This window comes from Muntiacus reevesi, chromosome 10, assembly GCF_963930625.1.
Source record: "Muntiacus reevesi chromosome 10, mMunRee1.1, whole genome shotgun sequence".
Classification (NCBI taxonomy): Eukaryota; Metazoa; Chordata; class Mammalia; order Artiodactyla; family Cervidae; genus Muntiacus; species Muntiacus reevesi.
Genome location: NC_089258.1, coordinates 65,654,719 through 65,672,723, shown reverse-complemented (window position 1 = coordinate 65,672,723; position 18,005 = coordinate 65,654,719). Strand labels below are relative to the sequence as shown.

General features: G+C 51.1%; 1 protein-coding gene across 1 annotated transcript in view; it reads left to right on the top strand.

Moving 5' to 3' along the window:
* The first annotated feature begins 5,417 nt into the window (after window positions 1–5,417).
* PRAG1 (PEAK1 related, kinase-activating pseudokinase 1) overlaps window positions 5,418–18,005 on the top strand; it is a 45,048-nt gene continuing 32,460 nt past the window's right edge. Inside the window, exons 1-3 of the mRNA XM_065947416.1 lie at window positions 5,418–5,533; window positions 9,737–10,156; window positions 11,954–13,788. Coding sequence (XP_065803488.1) covers window positions 9,827–10,156; window positions 11,954–13,788 — 2,165 coding nt within the window. The 5' untranslated portion in view covers window positions 5,418–5,533; window positions 9,737–9,826. The remainder of the gene's footprint in view (window positions 5,534–9,736; window positions 10,157–11,953; window positions 13,789–18,005) is intronic.

Sequence of the window (18,005 nt, the reverse complement as noted above, 5' to 3'; positions counted from 1 at the left end):
GAAGTACTGGGGGTTAAGATTTCAACATATTTTGCGGGGGGTGGGGGTCAGTAAGGGAACAAGTTCAACTCATAACAGTAACAACTGGGGGAAAAAGGAGGTTTACAATAAGGTCTCTGTCACTGAAAGCACATCTAACTGTAATTATATTATAAAAGGGGGGGAAAGTGTTTTTCTTCTTCAACACCTGACATGAGTTCTATAGCACTTGAGCACAAAGAAACATAACAATCCTGAACCCTTGACTCTCAGTCCCATGTGGGTTGAGATTCTGCAATCTGCAGTCATTTAAACAACTGTCTTCAGTCTGGGGAGGGAGAGGAACTATCAGTGCTTGGGATAAAATACTGTAAATTATTTAACATGGTTTATCCTGAATAGTGCTTCCTAGGACTAAAGACAGGGAAGAATGCGATGTCGGGAATGATTTTTTTTAAAAGTTGGGACGCAAGGATGTGATTCCATAATCACAGGACGGGGATTAACTTGAATTTCCATACATTCGAGAAGGAAGAGAATGTCAGGTTGGCAATTGAAAGAGCTGATTATCACTCAGAAGGAAAGAGAGACAGGTGTGGGGCCGGGTTCACTTGCCAGAGTGAACCTTAACTGGCTTGTGGAGAGTATCATCTTCTAGCAGAGGGACAGAGAGAACCCAGAAGGGCTCCTCACAGAGGACTTTCAAAAGACCTTTTTCCCTTCTCTCCTTTCACTCGCAGTCCCCTCCATGAGGGCTTGGGGACTCCAGCTGCCTCCCAGGCAGACCCAGAATAGCCCATGGCTTTCAGGAATTTCATCCGGTCTCACTGGCCATCACCCTCCTCCCCTTTTTAAATTCACCTTTTCCCTCCCTGTACCCCTATAAGCCTATCTTTCCCACCCCATCTGTGCTCCCATTTAATTTACTTCTTCCAAGGGATCCACTGGAAACTGCTGTTAGAAGCAAATAAATGAAGAGTTTAAGCTGGTCTCAAATACGCAATGCAATGCCCCACGTGCAATGCCCCACGTGCAATACCCCACGTGCAATGCCCCACCATGTGCAATTAGCAGAAATCTGGAATTCTCTTGATGCTTCTCCCTTCCCTCCAAGAGACCCCTTTTCACATGGCTCTGGGTTACACACGGTCTGGAAGAGAGTTCCTGAGTTTCATGGTCTCCCCTAGACCACCATGTTTCCGATCTTTCCCCTCTTTGTCTCGTCTTTGCTTCTTCCTCACCACGCCCCTCCAAGCTCTTTCATTTCTCTAGTGGCTCCAGACACCACTCCACCAGGAGAACTTCATTCACCAGATGGCTATCCCATGCTTCAGACTCCAGAGACCACAAATGAAGTCCTTTGACTTCCTTATTTGTACTAATGACACCAACCTTCTACCAGACTCTTGAGGCAGAAGTTCTGTTTGTTTTCTTTGATTCCCCGCTCTCCCTCAGCAACAGCACTGATCAGGAAGCATCCAGTCCCCGTATCTGCCTCTCAATGTGTATCCAAACCATCCATCCAACATCCACACTTTCCATTCCCCCTGCCACATCCCTTATCAAGCCCTGACCTCCCACTTGGACCAGGGTTAGACACTCTAAGCCTGTTTCCTTGTCTCCAATTTCTTCTTCCACTTCTGATCCACTTGAAATACAAGATCCAGATAGAGCTAATGAAAAATTAACTTGGATAGCGTCATTCAGCTGTTCAGAAATGTCAATCCTCTCCCGCGGGTTTACTTGAAAAGCGAGTCTTTCCTGTCCAGTGCCCCATGCCATCTCCAGGCTTGTCTCCAATAATTATGCTCCAGTCAGATTGGATAAGAAGTCTTCTGCCTCGCCCACATCCATTCCTTTGCAGATACCATTCTCTCAGTCTGGAAAGTCCCCACTGTCCACAAATTGGAATCCTTCTCATCCTGCAAAGCCCCTTCCTCCCTGAAGCCACTTTATGTTTTTGTCTTTTCCTCCTTTGAATTCTCACCGCCCCTAGCTTATCGTCCCCCCTTAGCGCTTTTGTTTGTTTCTCTTTCATCTTTCTTTTTTCCCCTATATGCCCTCATCCTGTGCTACATAAGGAGAAGGCACTCAGTAAATGTTTCTAATATTTGAGGTCACTTCTCCAGTTGGGGAGATACAGGTTTGGATTGCTCTGGTCCAATCTTGACACTAAACCCTCCAGTACCCCTGCTAGCATTATTTCCCTCATCTTACCTTTTCACCTTTCTAATTCCAAATTACTTTACCTTATCCACCCCAAAGCAGACCACCTGCCCCAGCCTTTGTCCTAATCTCCCCAAATTTAACTGCTCTTTTGTGCAGACTGGCGCTCCAGGATGAAAGCCCTGAAGGGAATCGCTCTTCTTTGAGGTCTGACGTGTATCAGGGAAGCCAAACCCTGCAGTTAAAAATGTCGTGAAAATGAACTGATAAGTAGCTAGAAGCAAAATGCTGAGTATACACAAATTCCACTGCATTGCAGAGCGCAGTTTGGAAGTTCAAGCAAGAATTGTTTATTAAAATGCATGAGCTTACCGTAGCTTCACTGAGAAGGCGATAACATACTCAACAGTTACTGGTGAAGCATTGCATAAGAGAATGGGTATTTTGTGTGGATCTAAGCAACTCTTGAAGGACTTTTTAAATTCTTTTCATTAGGCTAGAAGAAGCCAGCTTTAAGGCCATGTCACTGGCATTAAAAGAGGCACATTATACATTAGCAACTACAGCATTTACTTCGTGTGAGCACAGCAAGAGGCTTGAAAACACAGTTTATTTTGCAGAGAGACTGAATTAATCCTTCACTTGCTGTCCCATGCCACAGAACTGCCAATTCTGCCACACTATATAACCTTTGCAGTGAAGTGAAAGTCGCTCAGTCATGTCCAACTCTTTGCAACCCCATGGACTATACAGTCCATGGAATTTTCCAGGTCAGAATACTGGAGTGGGTAGCTGTTTCCTTCTTCAGGGGATCCTCCTAACCCAGGGTTCAAACCCAGGTTTCCCACATTGCAGGCGAATTCTTTGCCAGCTGAGCTATAAGGGAAGCCCAAAAATATGGGAGTGGGTAGCCTATCCCTTCTCCAATGGATATTCCTGATCCAGGAATTGAACTGGGGTCTTCTGCATTGCAGGCGGATTCTTTACTAACTGAGCTATCAGGGAAGCCTTTACTTCTTATAATTACGTATTTTAACCTGTTAATATACTAGAGACAAATTAAGTAAAGAGAAGGAAAAAAGTGGGAACAAGAGGTCCTCCTGTGTGTTCACTTCTTGGGGTGGGTGTCCTCAATGTGGCTTTATAGAGGAAGAATGTAAAACCTTTACATTACAGAGGAAATATCCAACCTGAATCATGGGGTCTAGGAACTTCTCAAACACAGGGGTTTTCCCGCTTCCATTTTAACAGAATGGAAGCTTCCCAGATGGCACAGTGGTAAAGAATCCACCTGCCAATGCAGGAAATTCAAGAGATGTGAGTTTGATCGCTGGGTGGGGAAGGTCCCCTAGAGTAGAAAATGGCAACCCACTCCAGTATTCTTGTCTGGGAAATCCCATGGACTGAGGAGCCTGGTGGGCTGTAGTCCATGGGGTTGCAGAGTCGGACACGACTGAGCATGCACATATGCACACCTTCTAACAGAACTGCAGGCACCTCCTGATGTCATTTTTATATTTCTCCAGCGACGACCACTTTGTCCCTACCTGCTTTTCAACACCTTCCCCTCCTGGTTTCTCTGTAAATGAGTGGGACTGACCCTTCAATTTTGCTGGCTGCTCTTGGAGCCTAAACTGAGTTTTCCTTCCATGTTTGTTCAAATGATTTCCCATCATTTCGAGAAGAAAGAAAACCAGAGCTGGATGACCAGTACCAGGGGAGGGTGGTGTGGCAGAGTGGAATTGCCCATCTGAGGAGCCAGACTGCCCTTGGCTCAAATCCCAGGACCAAGACCTGTCAGCCCACAGGTCCTGGCAAATTACGTGGCCCTGTGCACCTTAGTCTTCACTGTGAAATGGGGGTGATGTCCCTCTCATGGGGTTGCCTGGCATAGGGTCGGTGTTTGACAAATGTTAGTTCTACTTCACTAAACCTTAAACCCCCAGTTCTATTCATACTCAGGAGAAATTAGTGACATTGGAGCAAAGGAAGGTTTTGCTTATTTATTTTTTAATATCCCCGCTAACATTCTCCATTTCTCACACAGAAGCCAAATCTCAAACACATGTCTTCTCCCCACCCTCACCCCACCTGCCCAGTCCTGCCATGTCAATGCCAGATCACTAGGTGAGCCCAGGAATCTCAAGGAGAACCAGCCTCCTTCTCTGGGCTGGGCTGGCTGGAGGCTCACGGGTAAATTCTGATGGGCTCCCTGGAGGAGGAGGACCTGCTGGAGTTACTGGACTCCCTGCCTCTCTGGGGAGGAGGAAGGAGCACCCAGAAAGCCACAGGTGTTCTTCGAGGTCTTTTCTTCCTATTCCATTTCCCAATTTCTCCCTACCAGGCAGGCACAAGGTGGTGACCTGGATGCTAGTTCCCTGAAGAAACACCCAGGTCAAGGTTCAAGCCTGTTGCAGGCGGCAGGAGGAAGGGAGAGGGCTGACTGGGTCATAGGCTGTCATACTCTCTGTTAAACGATTTCTAGCCCGAGGACTATCTCGAACTCATTCTATCTCAGTGAATGAGTCACTTACCGGAAACGGTGTAAACACAGGTGTAACACTGGCCTGCGGAAGCCCTGGCTCTCCGCGCTTGGAGGAAGACCAGCTCTTCCTACAACAGCCCTTGCCTTCCACTTTCAGAAAACTGAAGTTCAAGGGGCTACGCCAGGTGCCTGAGGCCTCCGTCGAGGGACTGAGGACTCCCAGTTAGGCTGGGTGGTGCGTCAGCCTCGTTCTACCCGCAACAAGTCATTGACAATTTCGGGGCCCATGCAACTTTCGGTACGCGTCTGGGCCCTGATCTTATCATTCCCCTGCGCACCCCCAGATCTGGGGCTGTACCCTCCACCGCCTCTCCCTCGTCCTCTCCGGATCTCGGAGAGCAGGCTGGACGAAGGGATGCAGGACACCTACATACCTACCTACGCGCACGTTATGGGAAAGGGAAGGCTACAGACACCGAAACTCGCCCTGCAGAGCCCCGCGGGGCCAGCCTTAGAGAAGGGTGCAAAGGGGCGCTCGCTCCCGGGTCGGACGGCGCCAAGGCTCGGGCTGGGGGCGGAGCCTCCGTCGGAGCCGGAGGGAGGGGCGGGGCGAGGATCGCCGGGAGGCGTCGGGGGCAGGGGACCGAGCCCGCCGGCGGGGGGCGCGGGGCGGCGGCCGGGACCGCGGAGGTGCGGCGGGGCCGGGCGGGCGGCGCCACCGGAGGCGGGAGGGGGCGGAGCCGCGCTCGCAGCTGCTACCCGGCCGCCGGGCCCGGGCAGAAGACGCCGCCCGCGGCCGGGCACGCACCGCGCGCACACTCTCCAAACAATGCTCCGAGGCGCCCGGCGGGGCGGCTGGCGGCTCGGAGACCCGCGGCGAGGCCGAGGGAGCGCGGCCCCGAGGTGAGCCCGCGGCGCCTTCTCCCAAGTCGGCCTCTTTTTTTGTCTGGCAAACGTGGCCGCAGAGGGGAGCTCCGGGGGAGCGCGGCGATTGCAGAGCAGGCGACCCCCGTCGGCGTCCCCTGGGGGTGACAGGCGGTCGCTGGAGGAGGGTGGAGCGTTCGGACCGCGTGCGCCCCGGGTTGCGCCCGAGGTGGAAGCGCCGAGCCCGGGCTGGGGGCTGGGGGGGTGAGGGGGAGGACCGTGGAGGCAGAGGTATGTTTTCGATTCATTCGAGAATCGCGCTCTTTCGGAAGGGGAAACTTTCCTCGAGTTCCGGCAGCGGAACCGATTGCTCTGGTCTCGCTGGTCTCGCTGGTCTGGCTGCTGGATTTGGGGCAGGAGACCGGAGCGCTTTGGGGATTGCTATTGTGGAGACTGCCGTTCCGCGGCCGCAGGATTGTCACAGGAACAGAGAGGAGAGACCGCTCGGTGGCTCGGATCGGGACCCCGGGCGTGATGCTTTGGGACGCCAGGTTAGTTGCTGCCTGTTGGGCAGCCCGCAGTTGGATGCCAGCCTTGGGGGTCTCCAGGGGGAACTAGACGATACCTTCTTCCTGAGTGGTGGCGGAGCCCTCTAAGAGGCTATCGTGAGCACGCTGTTAACCTTTGCTTGTGTTGCCTCCTCCTCCCCCGCCACACACACACACACACACACACACAAAATAGAATCACACACACACACACACACAAAATAGAATCTCTCTACTTTCGGTCCTCAGTGAGAACGCGAGGAGGCAGGGCCGGCTGACTCTCTATTTCTCTCAGGTGGAGCTCAGCCAGCGAGCACATGGCTTTGCAGAGCCCACAGCAAAGCCCAAAGGTCTAGAAGGGAGGAGTTTTGCAGGGCATCCAGCCCAGAGTCAGGTTGGGAAGGCCCTATGGATCACTGGCCTGAAAAACCCCTTCCCCTTTTGAGCCGGAAATTTGACAGGAAGCACTGGGGAATTCTGCGGTTATTTCACTATCTTGGGGTCTTGTGGAATGCGGGTATCTTCCTTACTGGTTTAGATTGTAGTGGGTCTAACCCACAAAAACCACATTCCTGCTGCTGAGATTAGATTACATAGCGCTGGAGAAGGAAAAAAGAACATAAAAAGTTGGGTGAGTAGCATGACTTACCCTCTGTGCCTGTGGGTGGTGGGGGGAGGCAGGAAGCAGGAGGCAGGAGGTTAGGCTTACTTTCTCCTTTCTGCCTGGGCAACCCCTGTCAATGGAGTGTTGAAATCCAGACAAACTTCCATAAATATACCTCTTTTACATTCATTTAATTGTATTTAATTGTAAAAAATAGATAAATTTTTTTAGATGACTGTTTTCTGGAATTCTCTCACTTCAGGGTAAGGCATGAGCAACTTTCAATGCAAGTGTGAAGGGCATTTGGAGCCCAGAGGTTTGATTTTGTGGATCTGGTCACCATTGTTTGGATTCTTTTTCCTATGAGGTGGGTGTGTATCTGACAGCTTCATTTTGCACATTTTAGCCACAACTCTGGTGCAGAAGTTTGCAGAGGCAAAGATATTTTATCATGACTTGGATCAGAAAGAATGCTGAGATCTTTTTCTAATCTTACACTGCTGCCTCCCACTGAAATGGGGGAATTTGCATAATTCTGAGGGCTGCCTGCCCTCGGAGGTAAGGAATGTGGGCTGGGAAGGTGCCATTCCCAGGCGGTGGAGAGCTGGCACTGCAAGGCAGGCAACGCTCTTGCTTGGTGAGCGCCACTTGAGTTTTTCCACTGTCTTTTGACTTAAAATAAATAGATAGTTCCAAGCCCAGAACCTCTCTAGACAGAGAGAATCCTTTCTGGCTTGATGTAGTGATAAATTCTGTTTGCTGTGACTGAGGAACCAGTTTTAACAGGATGTGTAGTGAGTCAGTGATGGTAAGGAGCCCAGGGCTTCATTCTGTTCCCGTCTTCATTCTTTTTCCCTGAAAAACCTTTTCCAGTCTCTGAGCAGTTGACATGGTGAAAGTTGTACCCACCGTCGGAGAATTTCAGAGCTGAGGATGGGAGCAGGGAAGGTGTTCAGGAACTGGTGAGGGGTTCTGAAGGAAGCTTCCTGAATGTTGGTAATCCGACCAGAAGTCCCAGGGCTGGAGTGGGCCATCTGCGCACAGGAGGGGACCTTTGGCACCAAGCAACCGTGACACGTTTGGGTCGGTTATCTGAGCAGGAAATGAGGTGTGGCCACCCCACGTGGCTTTCTTTGCCCCCCTCTGTGGATGCCTCACTCCTCAGACAGCCCAGCCCTGTAAGGAGCTGCAAGAAGGAGGTGAGCCCACTCAGAACCGATTCCCCAGCCTTCTCTCTCCATCCCGTCTGGGGTGCGGAAGCCTCGGCCTGCAGTAGAGGGGGCCAGGATTCCCAGGAAAGGACCTCTCCCTGCCTCAGGGCAAGGGTATGGAGCTTTGCCTTATTGAACAACAAAATATCCCCCCTACTTTTTCCTCTTTCCAAAATCCTCCCTGGTGTGGGATTGTGAGAGAAAGAAAAACCCTTGCTTTCATCCCCTGCTTGTTGAAGCTTAGTGACCTCTTCTGGGGAACTTGGCAAGGAACAGACCTGCCACTTGGGTGTATTTATAGGAGTAGAAGAACCCAACTTGTAATCATGTTGATGAAGAAGATCCTAACAATGGTCACGAAAGACAGATACTTGTCTTTATTTCAGAGAGTTCATTTAGCTTAAAGCAGTGGGCTTCCTGGTTAACTTTGGAGGGAAAAAGAGGCCCAATGTAGCTTCAGCTCTCATTGAATAGGCACCCAGGTCTGGGAGTGTGGGAGATCAGAAAGAGAGCTCTTCCCACAGAGATTCTGGAATGATCTTTGGGGCTCCTGGCTCATTCCACCTGGTTAGTCCTGTTGATGGTGGGAGAGCAGCAACCTCAGAGCCAGTTCTCACGGGAGGAAAGCGGAAAGCAGACCCTGGGGCCAAACCCTCTCTATTTAATGAGTCTGTTCACTGTAGATTCTTCAGGATGATTTTCTCCTGTCCTTCTGAGAAGTCAGTTCATTTAAGTGAGGAAAGGAGAGCAAAAAGCAGCAACCGACTCAGTGTAACATGTGAGGTGATGACGTGAGGGGCTGCCAGCAAAGTTGGCTTCTCTTTGAGGAACCCCTGAGCGCTCTGTGCCTGTGGCCATGCCTCAGTTTATGTTCTTGGCTTTGTTTTCCCATTTGTAAGATGGAGGTGACAGCTACCTGATGGGTCTTATTCGGGTGAACAGGTTAAAGTCTGCAGTCCTTCGAGTTTTCCCCCTCAGTAGTGAATTTACTGAGTGAATTCTGTGGTGCAAACTCTCCGCCTTCAGTTTTACTCTCAGAGGAAATAAACTCTTTCAGCAAGCTGACTGCCTCTCCTCCAGGGTTCTCGTTGTTCCCTCGTGTCCTACTCTTTGCGACCCCATGGACTGCAGCACACCAGGCTTCCCTGTCCATCACCACCTCCCGAAATTGCTCAAACTCATGTCCATTGAGTCAGTGATGCCATCCAACCATCTCGTCCTGTGTCGTCCCCTTCTCCTGCCTTCAATCTTTCTCAGCATCGGGGTCTTTTCCAGTGAGTCGGCTCTTTGTATCAGGTAGCCAAAGTATTAGAATGGAACCCCACTCCAGTATTCCTGTATAAAAAATCTCATGGATAGAGGAGCCTGGTGGGCTACAGTCCATAGAGTCACAAAGGGTTAGACATAGCTGAGCAACTCACACACACACACACATACAACAGAGCTGTGTTTAGATTTTACAGCTTTTTGAGACCACCCCACTAGAACAGGGTTAAGATCCTCATGACACGTGGGTGAGGGCCTTGGAATAAATAAAATAGTCATCTTCACCTCTTTTCTTCTTTCCCTTCTGCTCCGTAGTCATATCATCAGACTCTGATTGATCATGCCCCATCTTCCCCGGGGGCTCAGTGGTTAAAGAATCTGCCTGCGATGCAGGAGACCCAAGAGACAGGCATTTGATCCCTGGGTGGAGAAGATCCCCTGGAATAGGAAGTGGCAACCCACCCCAGTATTCTTGCCTGATAAATCCCATGGACCGAGGAGCGTAGCAGGCTACAGTTTATGGGGTCGCAAAGAGTCAGATAGGACTGAGCATACACTAAGGGGTCCTCTGGCAGGGAAGATCACTGATCAGGCAAGTTTTCTGCTTTTCCAGGAAGTCGCCCGTGGAGCCCCTTCTGTCTTTCCGGAGACCACACCAGCAAGCCGAGTGCAAGATGAACCAGCACCCCGTCCGCTGCTCAAGATGCTCGAGACCATCCCACTGAACCCCGAGAGCCCGAAGATGTCTGCGTGCAGCGACTTTGTGGAGCACATCTGGAAGCCCGGGTCCTGCAAAAACTGCTTCTGCCTGCGCAGCGACCACCAGCTGGTGCCCGGCCGCCCCCAGCCCCGAGTTGGCTGCCTGCCCCCTCCGCCTCGCCTGCCACCCAGGCCCGAGAGCGGCCGCCCGGAAGATGACGGCCTGAGCGGCTCGCCCTACTCTAAGCCCACCATCGCCGTGAAGCCCACCATGATGAGCTCCGAGGCCTCGGATGGGTGGACAGAGGCCGCCGGGAGTGCCGACGTCGCGCAGGTGAGGCTGACTCAGCCCCGCGGTATTTTTACAGGGGCTGCTCCTGTTGCAAGGCCGTCGTGACTGGCGGGCAGCCAGGGCGAGCTGTCCCGGCAGGACTCCTGCGGGATGGCTTCCCGGGCAGCTCGCCCTAGACTGCTCCCTCCTGACTGCTGCCCTCTCTCTCTGCCCTCCTTTCTTTCGGTCCCTTCAGGCTAAGAACCATGAATGCAGTCCCTCCAAGTTTATTTGGAGATTGTATCAGGACACACCCACCAAAATGAAGCGTTTTTCTAAAAAGTTTAAGAAAAAAGTTTGTTTTTAGAGATCATCTTAAGTATATACAAAACTAGGAAGAACTGCCTAACAAACCCCATGCATCCACCACCCTGCCTCAAGAGCTTGAACAGTCATCAACTCTTGATCACTCTCCTTCCATCTTTATCCCCGCCCCTACCCTCCCTTCCCCTCTTTTCCCCTAAAGCAAACCCCAGATATTGCATCATGATAGTACCTCCTTAAAAAAATTAAGTCTTTATACAAAATATCATTATCACACTTAAAAATGTCAGCAGTAATTCTGTATATCATCCAATTCCCAGCCAGTGTTCATATTTCTAATTTGGAAGCTTGGATTTTTCCATCTTTGATCTGGGATTACTAAAGATAATTACATCCTTAGAGAGTAGACCATGCTGCTGCTCATCCCTTGCCCAATCCCCCTACCCCCTACCCCTGCCGTTGACCCTGACCAAGGTCTATTTAGAGGGCATGTGAAGCCTGCTGCCCCTAGACATGTCTTCTAAGAAGCTGCATGTCTAAAACATATTCTTAGCACTTCTTGTAACCTCTTTACCCGTTATCGTTTTCTTAAACTGTCACGGTGAGTGGGTCAGGAAGGCTTTGTGAGCTTATGTGAAATCAAAAGTCAGTTTTAAATCAAGGGAGGCTTGAATGAGGCAAGCCACCTCCTGGGGTTGCTCTCAGCTTCAAGTCCCCTGCAAAGCTGCTCCATTTTCCAGAAGCTGGTTACATTCATTCCCCAGGCTTTTCTTGGTACCTTCAACCTTCACATATGTAAACCAGGAACTCTTTCTAGTTTGGATCATCTTGGAAAGTAGCCAGAGGCCAGCCCTGCCTCGAGGCTTCTTTGAAAGTGGGGGTAGGGGAGATTTTAGAAGGGAAGGAGAAGAGGATTGTGATTTCAGTGATGGGAATGACTAGCCTACATTACTGTCTCAGGCTCAACTAGTCCAGCCACTTATGCAGGTTTGGGCTGAGGTCACTGCCTGTCACTGGGAGAAGGATTGTAGCTCAGAGTGAGTGATGCGAGGGAACCAGGGCCCAGCTCAGAAGGGGCCCCGCACTCTTCTGCCCTCTAACCCACCCCCCACCCAAGGTGTTTTTAAAAGCCTTATGACTTTTGTTTTCTTCCTGCCGTGAAACCATTATGGAAAGACTAATGAACACTAAGCAAAAATTCAAACTCTTATTTTCAAAGCTCTTGGGAGAATTCATCTCATCTGGCAGTTTCGAGGGAAAAGGCAAAATGTTCTTCTTTAGTGTTTTTTCCGCTCAGCCAAAAGAATAACAGACATGGGCGGGAAGTGCAGTGTCTGGGAAGACCGATGGCTCCAGGGGGCCCCCGTGATGATGAGAAGGCCATGGGGAGATCAGAGGGTAGGCGGGCAGCCTGGCTCCTTCACTGTGGCTCGGAAGACGGTTTCCAGTGTCATGGCCCTGCCCTCTCACTTTCTCTCTCTTCCTTTTTTCTCTGGCAAGGTCTAATGTAAGTCTTTTAACCTTGGGGCTGTGTAGGTCATCTGGAGACGAGCCCCCGGCAAGCTCCCCCTCCCGAAGCAGGAAGACGTGCCAATAGTTTATCTGGGCAGCTTCCGAGGCGTCCAGAAGCCTGCCGGCCCCTCGGGTCCCACAGATGGGGGTCACCCCCGCAGCCCCCCCACCTATGCCATGGTCGGCCTGCACAGCCTAGAGCCCCGTGGGGACCGGAGTGCCGCCTTCCACCCGGTGAGCTTCCCCGACGAGAAGCTTGGACGAGACGATAAGCCAGTGATCCCCTACCAAGAGCTAAACTCCCCGCAGGAGAGCTTCCGCCAGAAGCTGGCCGCCTTCTCCGGGATGACTTCTGGCTGCCACAAGGGCCCGGGGCCCTACCCATCTGCTCAGCCCCTGCGGGAGTCCCTGCCTTCAGAGGATGACAGCGATCAAAGGTGCTCGCCCTCGGGGGACAGCGAAGGGGGAGAATACTGCTCCATCCTGGACTGCTGCCCCGGGAGCCCAGGTGCAGAGGACGCGGCCCGGGCCGGGGGTTCCCGACACAGACAGGGCGGCAGGGACTGCTCCGCCGCCTGCTGGGAGCCACGGGTGTGTGCGAGGCCACCTGAGGAGGAGAAGCGGGCTTTGAGCTTCCCCAGGGACTGCTGCGGCCAGGGCCCGACCGAGAGCCCGCCCCGCCTGGGCCCCAAGAAACAGCCCCTCGCTTCAGAGGCTGCCAGCTCTTCGGATGGCCTCTCCTGCGGGAGCGCCAACAGCCGCGCCAGCAGCCCCCTGGCCCCCCATCTTGAGGGCAATTACTGCTCCCTCCGGAAGGAGCCTGGGCTGGGGAAGCAGCAGGACTCCGGCTGCCACGGCGTGGCCTCCAGCAGGTGCCTTGGGCAGACTGGGGAGCCCCAGCCCCCAGCCCACTCCAGGGAGACTGCACAGCCTGAACCCATCTATGCTGAGAGTACCAAGAGGAAGAAGGCCGTTCCAGTGCCTTCCAGGCTGCAGGCCAAGGCGGAACAGGGGGCAGGCACCCCGGGCCAGGCCCAGGTGCGGACGGTTAACACCTGGGCTCAGAAAACCGCCTCTGGCTGGGGCCAGGACAGGGAAGGCCTGGATGTGGCCCCCCAGATGGCGGCCACCATCACAGTCATGGCGGCCCACCCAGAAGAGGACCACCGGACAATCTACCTGAGCAGCCCTGACTCCTCGGTGGGGGTGCAGTGGCCACGTGGGCCCCCGAGCCAGCAGGCTCCTGAGGCAGGCGGAGAGGAGCCTTCAGCTGGGCAGGGGCTCGGCTCCAGGGAGAGCCGCCATCGTGGTGCCAGCGAGACCACGGCCAAGGGGAGACCTGCCATCCCCCCCAAGATGTCTAGGAGCAGCCCCGGGGGGTCCCCGGTGTCCCCCTCCACCTCCCCACTGTCCGACCTCAGTGAAGGGAACTCGGGCGTCCCAGGACCCCAGCCTCCATCCAGAGGCCCCGCTGACCCTGCTTCTTCCTGCCGGGCCAACGGCGTCCCCACCAGCGACTCTGCCAGGGGTCCCCTGCCTGCCACCAGCACATCAGCCTTGGAGCAGAGGCGGCCCCGGCCACAGGCCGGTGCCTGGAGTCGCCAGTGCCGGATCGAGGAGGAGGATGAGGTGGAGCAGGACTTGCTGAGTCAAAGTTGGGGGAGAGAGGTGGAAAATGGCCCCTCGGACCCGGCCAGCTCCTCCGCCTGGCACCGTCTCCGCGCTATGGACGGCTCCTCTGTGCAGAACAACAAAGCTGGGACTGGGATGAGCAAATCGGCCTCATTTGCCTTTGAGTTCCCCAAGGACAGAAGTGGGATTGAGGCGTTCTCGCCTCCCCCACCACCTCCAAAGTCACGGTAAGTACTGCTGTGTGTGTCTGCAACTTGGCGTTGGGGTGGCCCTGGAGGGGGTGTTTGTCCAGCAAGACGGAGGCGTCTTCCAGAAACCTAGGTCTTTGCTGCCTCCACCAAGACATCAGGCCAAGGTTTGGTGTCCTAATGCGGGACACCTGTGTTGGCCTGTAGGCGCTTGTACCTTTGTGTAAATTTCTGCTTGGTGCTCAGCACACAAGCACGAGCAGTGCCCTGCTCGGGACTGGCCGTGGGGAAGGCATCTTTCTGAGAAGCACTGAGAGGCTGTCACTCTTGGCTGGTGCCCATCCTCTTACAATAGGGTGCCTTTGTTTTCTCCATTTCTCTGAAGTGTCTTCAGCAGGCTCTCCCCACTCCATCCAAATCCTGAAGTTCCTCATTTAAACATGCAGAGGAAGGCTCCAGGAGGCTATGCTACAGAATCTCGCGAGGCAAAGAGATGGGCAGGCACAGGAGCAATGCCAGTGCGCTCCATAAATTGTAGCTGTGATGGTGATTAGACTTTGGGGGCAAAAGCAGGTTGTAGGAGGCGCTGCACATGCTTTAGAACTCTCAGATGTGGGTTTTAAAAGAAAAAAAACACATATATATAGTTTCATGGTAGCATGCTGAAACTCACAGCTTTCTCACTGTTTTCTCCTGCCAGTTTAAAGTTCCTCTCAAAGGCTTGAGAAAAATAAATGCTTTTTTTTTTTAAGTATTGAGTTGTGCATGGAATTCAGATTCTGAGGCGGGGAGGGAGAAAAGGGGGGGGCGATGGCCCTCAATTAGAGCAAAACTGATTCCTCTCAGGGAAAGGAACAGCCTGCTGTTTTTTGAAAGATGACAGCCCTTCCAAACACTTTCTTTAGTCGTGTCATCTCCACTGGTTCTGTTTCAGCTCATGTGCCTCCAGGTTGATGTCAGAAGCAGGGAATTGACCACAGAGGGGAGCGGCTGTGACACTTGACTTTGAACATCAAGGCGTCTCGGGCTGTGACGAGTCCTAACGTGGGCTTTTTCTGGGACCACTGCTTTGTTCTGGTGTTCAGCTGGCCTCCTGCCATGCGTAGTAGACAGCCATCCTCCAGCTCTTTGGATGAGCATAGACTCTGGGCTGCGGTTTCGCTCTCTGACTGAATGGGGGGTTCCGCAGCTCAGAAGAGCTCCCGCTTCATACGGCACTAACTATGGGTCAGGCATGGAGCTGAGGGACTTAGACATATTAACTCATTTGATGCTCAGAGCAGATCTAGGAAGTAGGAATTACCATCCCCAGTTACAAATGACAAAACAGAGAGAGAACTGAGGAACCTGTGCCAGGATCACACGGCATACTTGGCAGTCTGCCTCCAAAGTTTGTGCTTCCAAACACCTTAGACACATCAGTGTGTGGAGGAGTGGGCAGGGCATTCAGATAAAACATGGGCATCGTGTCTGTCTGCCGCAGGCCTGGAGGGCTTAGTGGGAAGCCTGGGCTTTGGAGCCAGAACACTGAGTTCATGTTGCATCTGTCTCACCTACATGTTAAGTGATCTTGAGCAAGCCACTCATTGTGACAGAGCAACTTCAAGTTACTCTCCAAAATGGGCTAATAATAACAATACATTTGTAACACCCTGTTGTTGAAAGACTCAAATAGATGAACAGAATCTAATGCAGAGATTAGTTCTTCAGGAAAAAGCCACCCCGAGCTGTCAGTAGTAGCACGAATAGCCACACCCTGTAGAAATGGGACTGACCTGATTTGAGGAACACCACCTGAGCCTTAGAGAAGGAACTAAAACTTTCTTGGGTAAGAATCACAGGGTTTGGAATAACACCAGTCACCATAGCAATGTGACTCAAGTAGAATCTTCGCTAGCATCTAGGGTGAGATCAGAGTTTTGGAGGCCAGTTTATTAAAAAACAAAACCATTGAATTATATACAATTCACACCAGGTGGGAAGCTCAGAGGTTCTAGGTACCAGCTCTTTAAAAAAATTTTTTTTTAAAAGTTTATTTTCAGAATTTTGGGAAGAAAAATCTAGGAAATAAAATTAACTAGCTTAAGAGAACACAGAAAAAAAGGAAAGAGCATCTGGTACTATTTAAAATAAATTGAACTAGTGTGTGTATATATATATATTTTTTCATTTGCGGAAGATTTTTTTCAAGCATTACCAGCATTCTCTTTTTGAATCATTGTACATCTCCCATGAGTATATAAGAGGGCAGGCTCAGGACCATAAGTTCAGTTCGGTCGCTCAGTCGTGTCCGACTCTTTGCGACCCCATGGACTGCAGCATGCCAGGCCTCCCTGTCCATCACCAGCTCCCTGAGTTTACTCAAACTCATGTCCATTGAGTCGAAGATGCCATCCAACCATCTCATCCTCTGTTGTCCCCTTCTCCTCCTGCCTTCAACCTTTCCCAGCATCAGGGTCTTTTCAAATGAGTCAGCTCTTTGCATCAGGTGGCCAAAGTATTGGAGTTTCAGCTTCAACATCAGTCCTTCCAACTAATATTCAGGACTGATCTCCTTTAGGATGGACTGGTTGGATCTCCTTGCAGTCCAAGGGACTCTCAAGAGTCTTCTCCAACACCACAGTTCAAAAGCATCAATTCTTCGGTACTCAGCTTTCTTTGTAGTCCAACTCTCACATCCATATGTGACCATAAACTGACTTTTTAAATTGTAGAACTTGGTACTGTACTTACTGAGGTGGGTGCCAGGAACCCACAACTTTCAAACCTAGTCAGTCTGGGTGATGGTAAATCAGAGTATTGACCAGAGTAATAGCCCACGGTTGATCCAGCACCACACGACAGGCTGATGTCAGTTTTCCAAGATGGGAAAATGTTGGAAGGTCTTTGAGCAACATCCAAGGTTAACTAGTTCTTCACATGGGTCGTCTGTTCAATGGGTTTTATTTCTACAGCTCAACCTCACCTGTGAACAAAGATAACAACTGTCATGATGGGTATGAGGTCCACTCAGGGCTCCAGAGAGAGGGGCTGTTCCATGCAGGGTAGTGTTACTTTTTATTAACAGGCACTTAAGCAGGTCAGTGAGTGCTTTCTCAGGCCACTATAGAACAAAGAAATCATATGCTGGATTTCCTATGGTCCCATTTTATGAAACTGACCGACTTGGAGGGGAAAAAATAGATGTTGAGAGTGACCTGGCTTTCCTGTGGTCTTGTTTTGAATGTGTGGCAGTAGCTTTTCTGTTTTCTGAGATACTGTCCTCTGCAAACTCCCATCAGGGTTCCTGAGAAAACTCTTACTGCAATACCATGTAGGATGAAGATTCTCAATACTCATTTAATGCCTGAAAGCCATGTAGAGGTGTTCAAGTCCATGTTCAGCCTTCCTCCCAGGCAGGTGAGGAGGTCTGGGTTCTTTACCTGCTGCTGCCGAGGCAGCCTCCTACCTGTGTAAGCTCACACCTGCTCAACCTGACCAATCCCACTGAGTCTCTGGATCACCCCTGCTCCAATTTAGGGCAGACTTAGAAGGTAAGGAGCAACAAATACTGCTGGTTAGAAAACAAAAACCTACAGGAAAGAGATGTGCACTTCTTAGTTTAAATGTCACATTCAAGACTTAAGGCAGTTCAGTGAGAGCAGCCAGTGCCTGGGGGAGTAATTAAGGTGTGAAAAAGTTCAAATTTATTTCTGCCTTTTATTTCCTTACAGATGCAAACCTGGTTTTAAATGACTTACGGTTTTTCAGTGACAAGGTCAGTTAAGGGAAAAATCATCTGATTAGTGCCAAACAGGCATTTCCCAAAGAAACCCCAAGATAGGTATTAGACTGGTAGACCTGAACTCAGAGGTAGAATTAGAGGACAACAGGTGAATGAGAAATAAGACAGGTTTATATGGTTTTAGTTTCCAGATGATCTGGCCCCAGATGAGACTAATCAAAAAGAAAGAAACATTTCCCCAAGAAAAGCGAAGGATGACTTTGTTTTAAAGTTATCACTCATGCTTATAATTTTAACCCAATTCTTATACTAAGTTCTCCTCTTCATCTGCAAGGATTCTGGGGAGCAGAGATTGAGTCTCTCCTAAGCTTTTGTTCATTCTTAATTCTCATCCTTCTCACATGGCTTCTCAGCAGACAGTTGGTGATGGTGTCAGAGATGGAGGTCTTTTCTGCACACAGAAGTGGCCACATTGCTCCCCAGAGGAACCAAAAGAACTTCATTGTACGATCTCTCAATCACATGCTCTCTT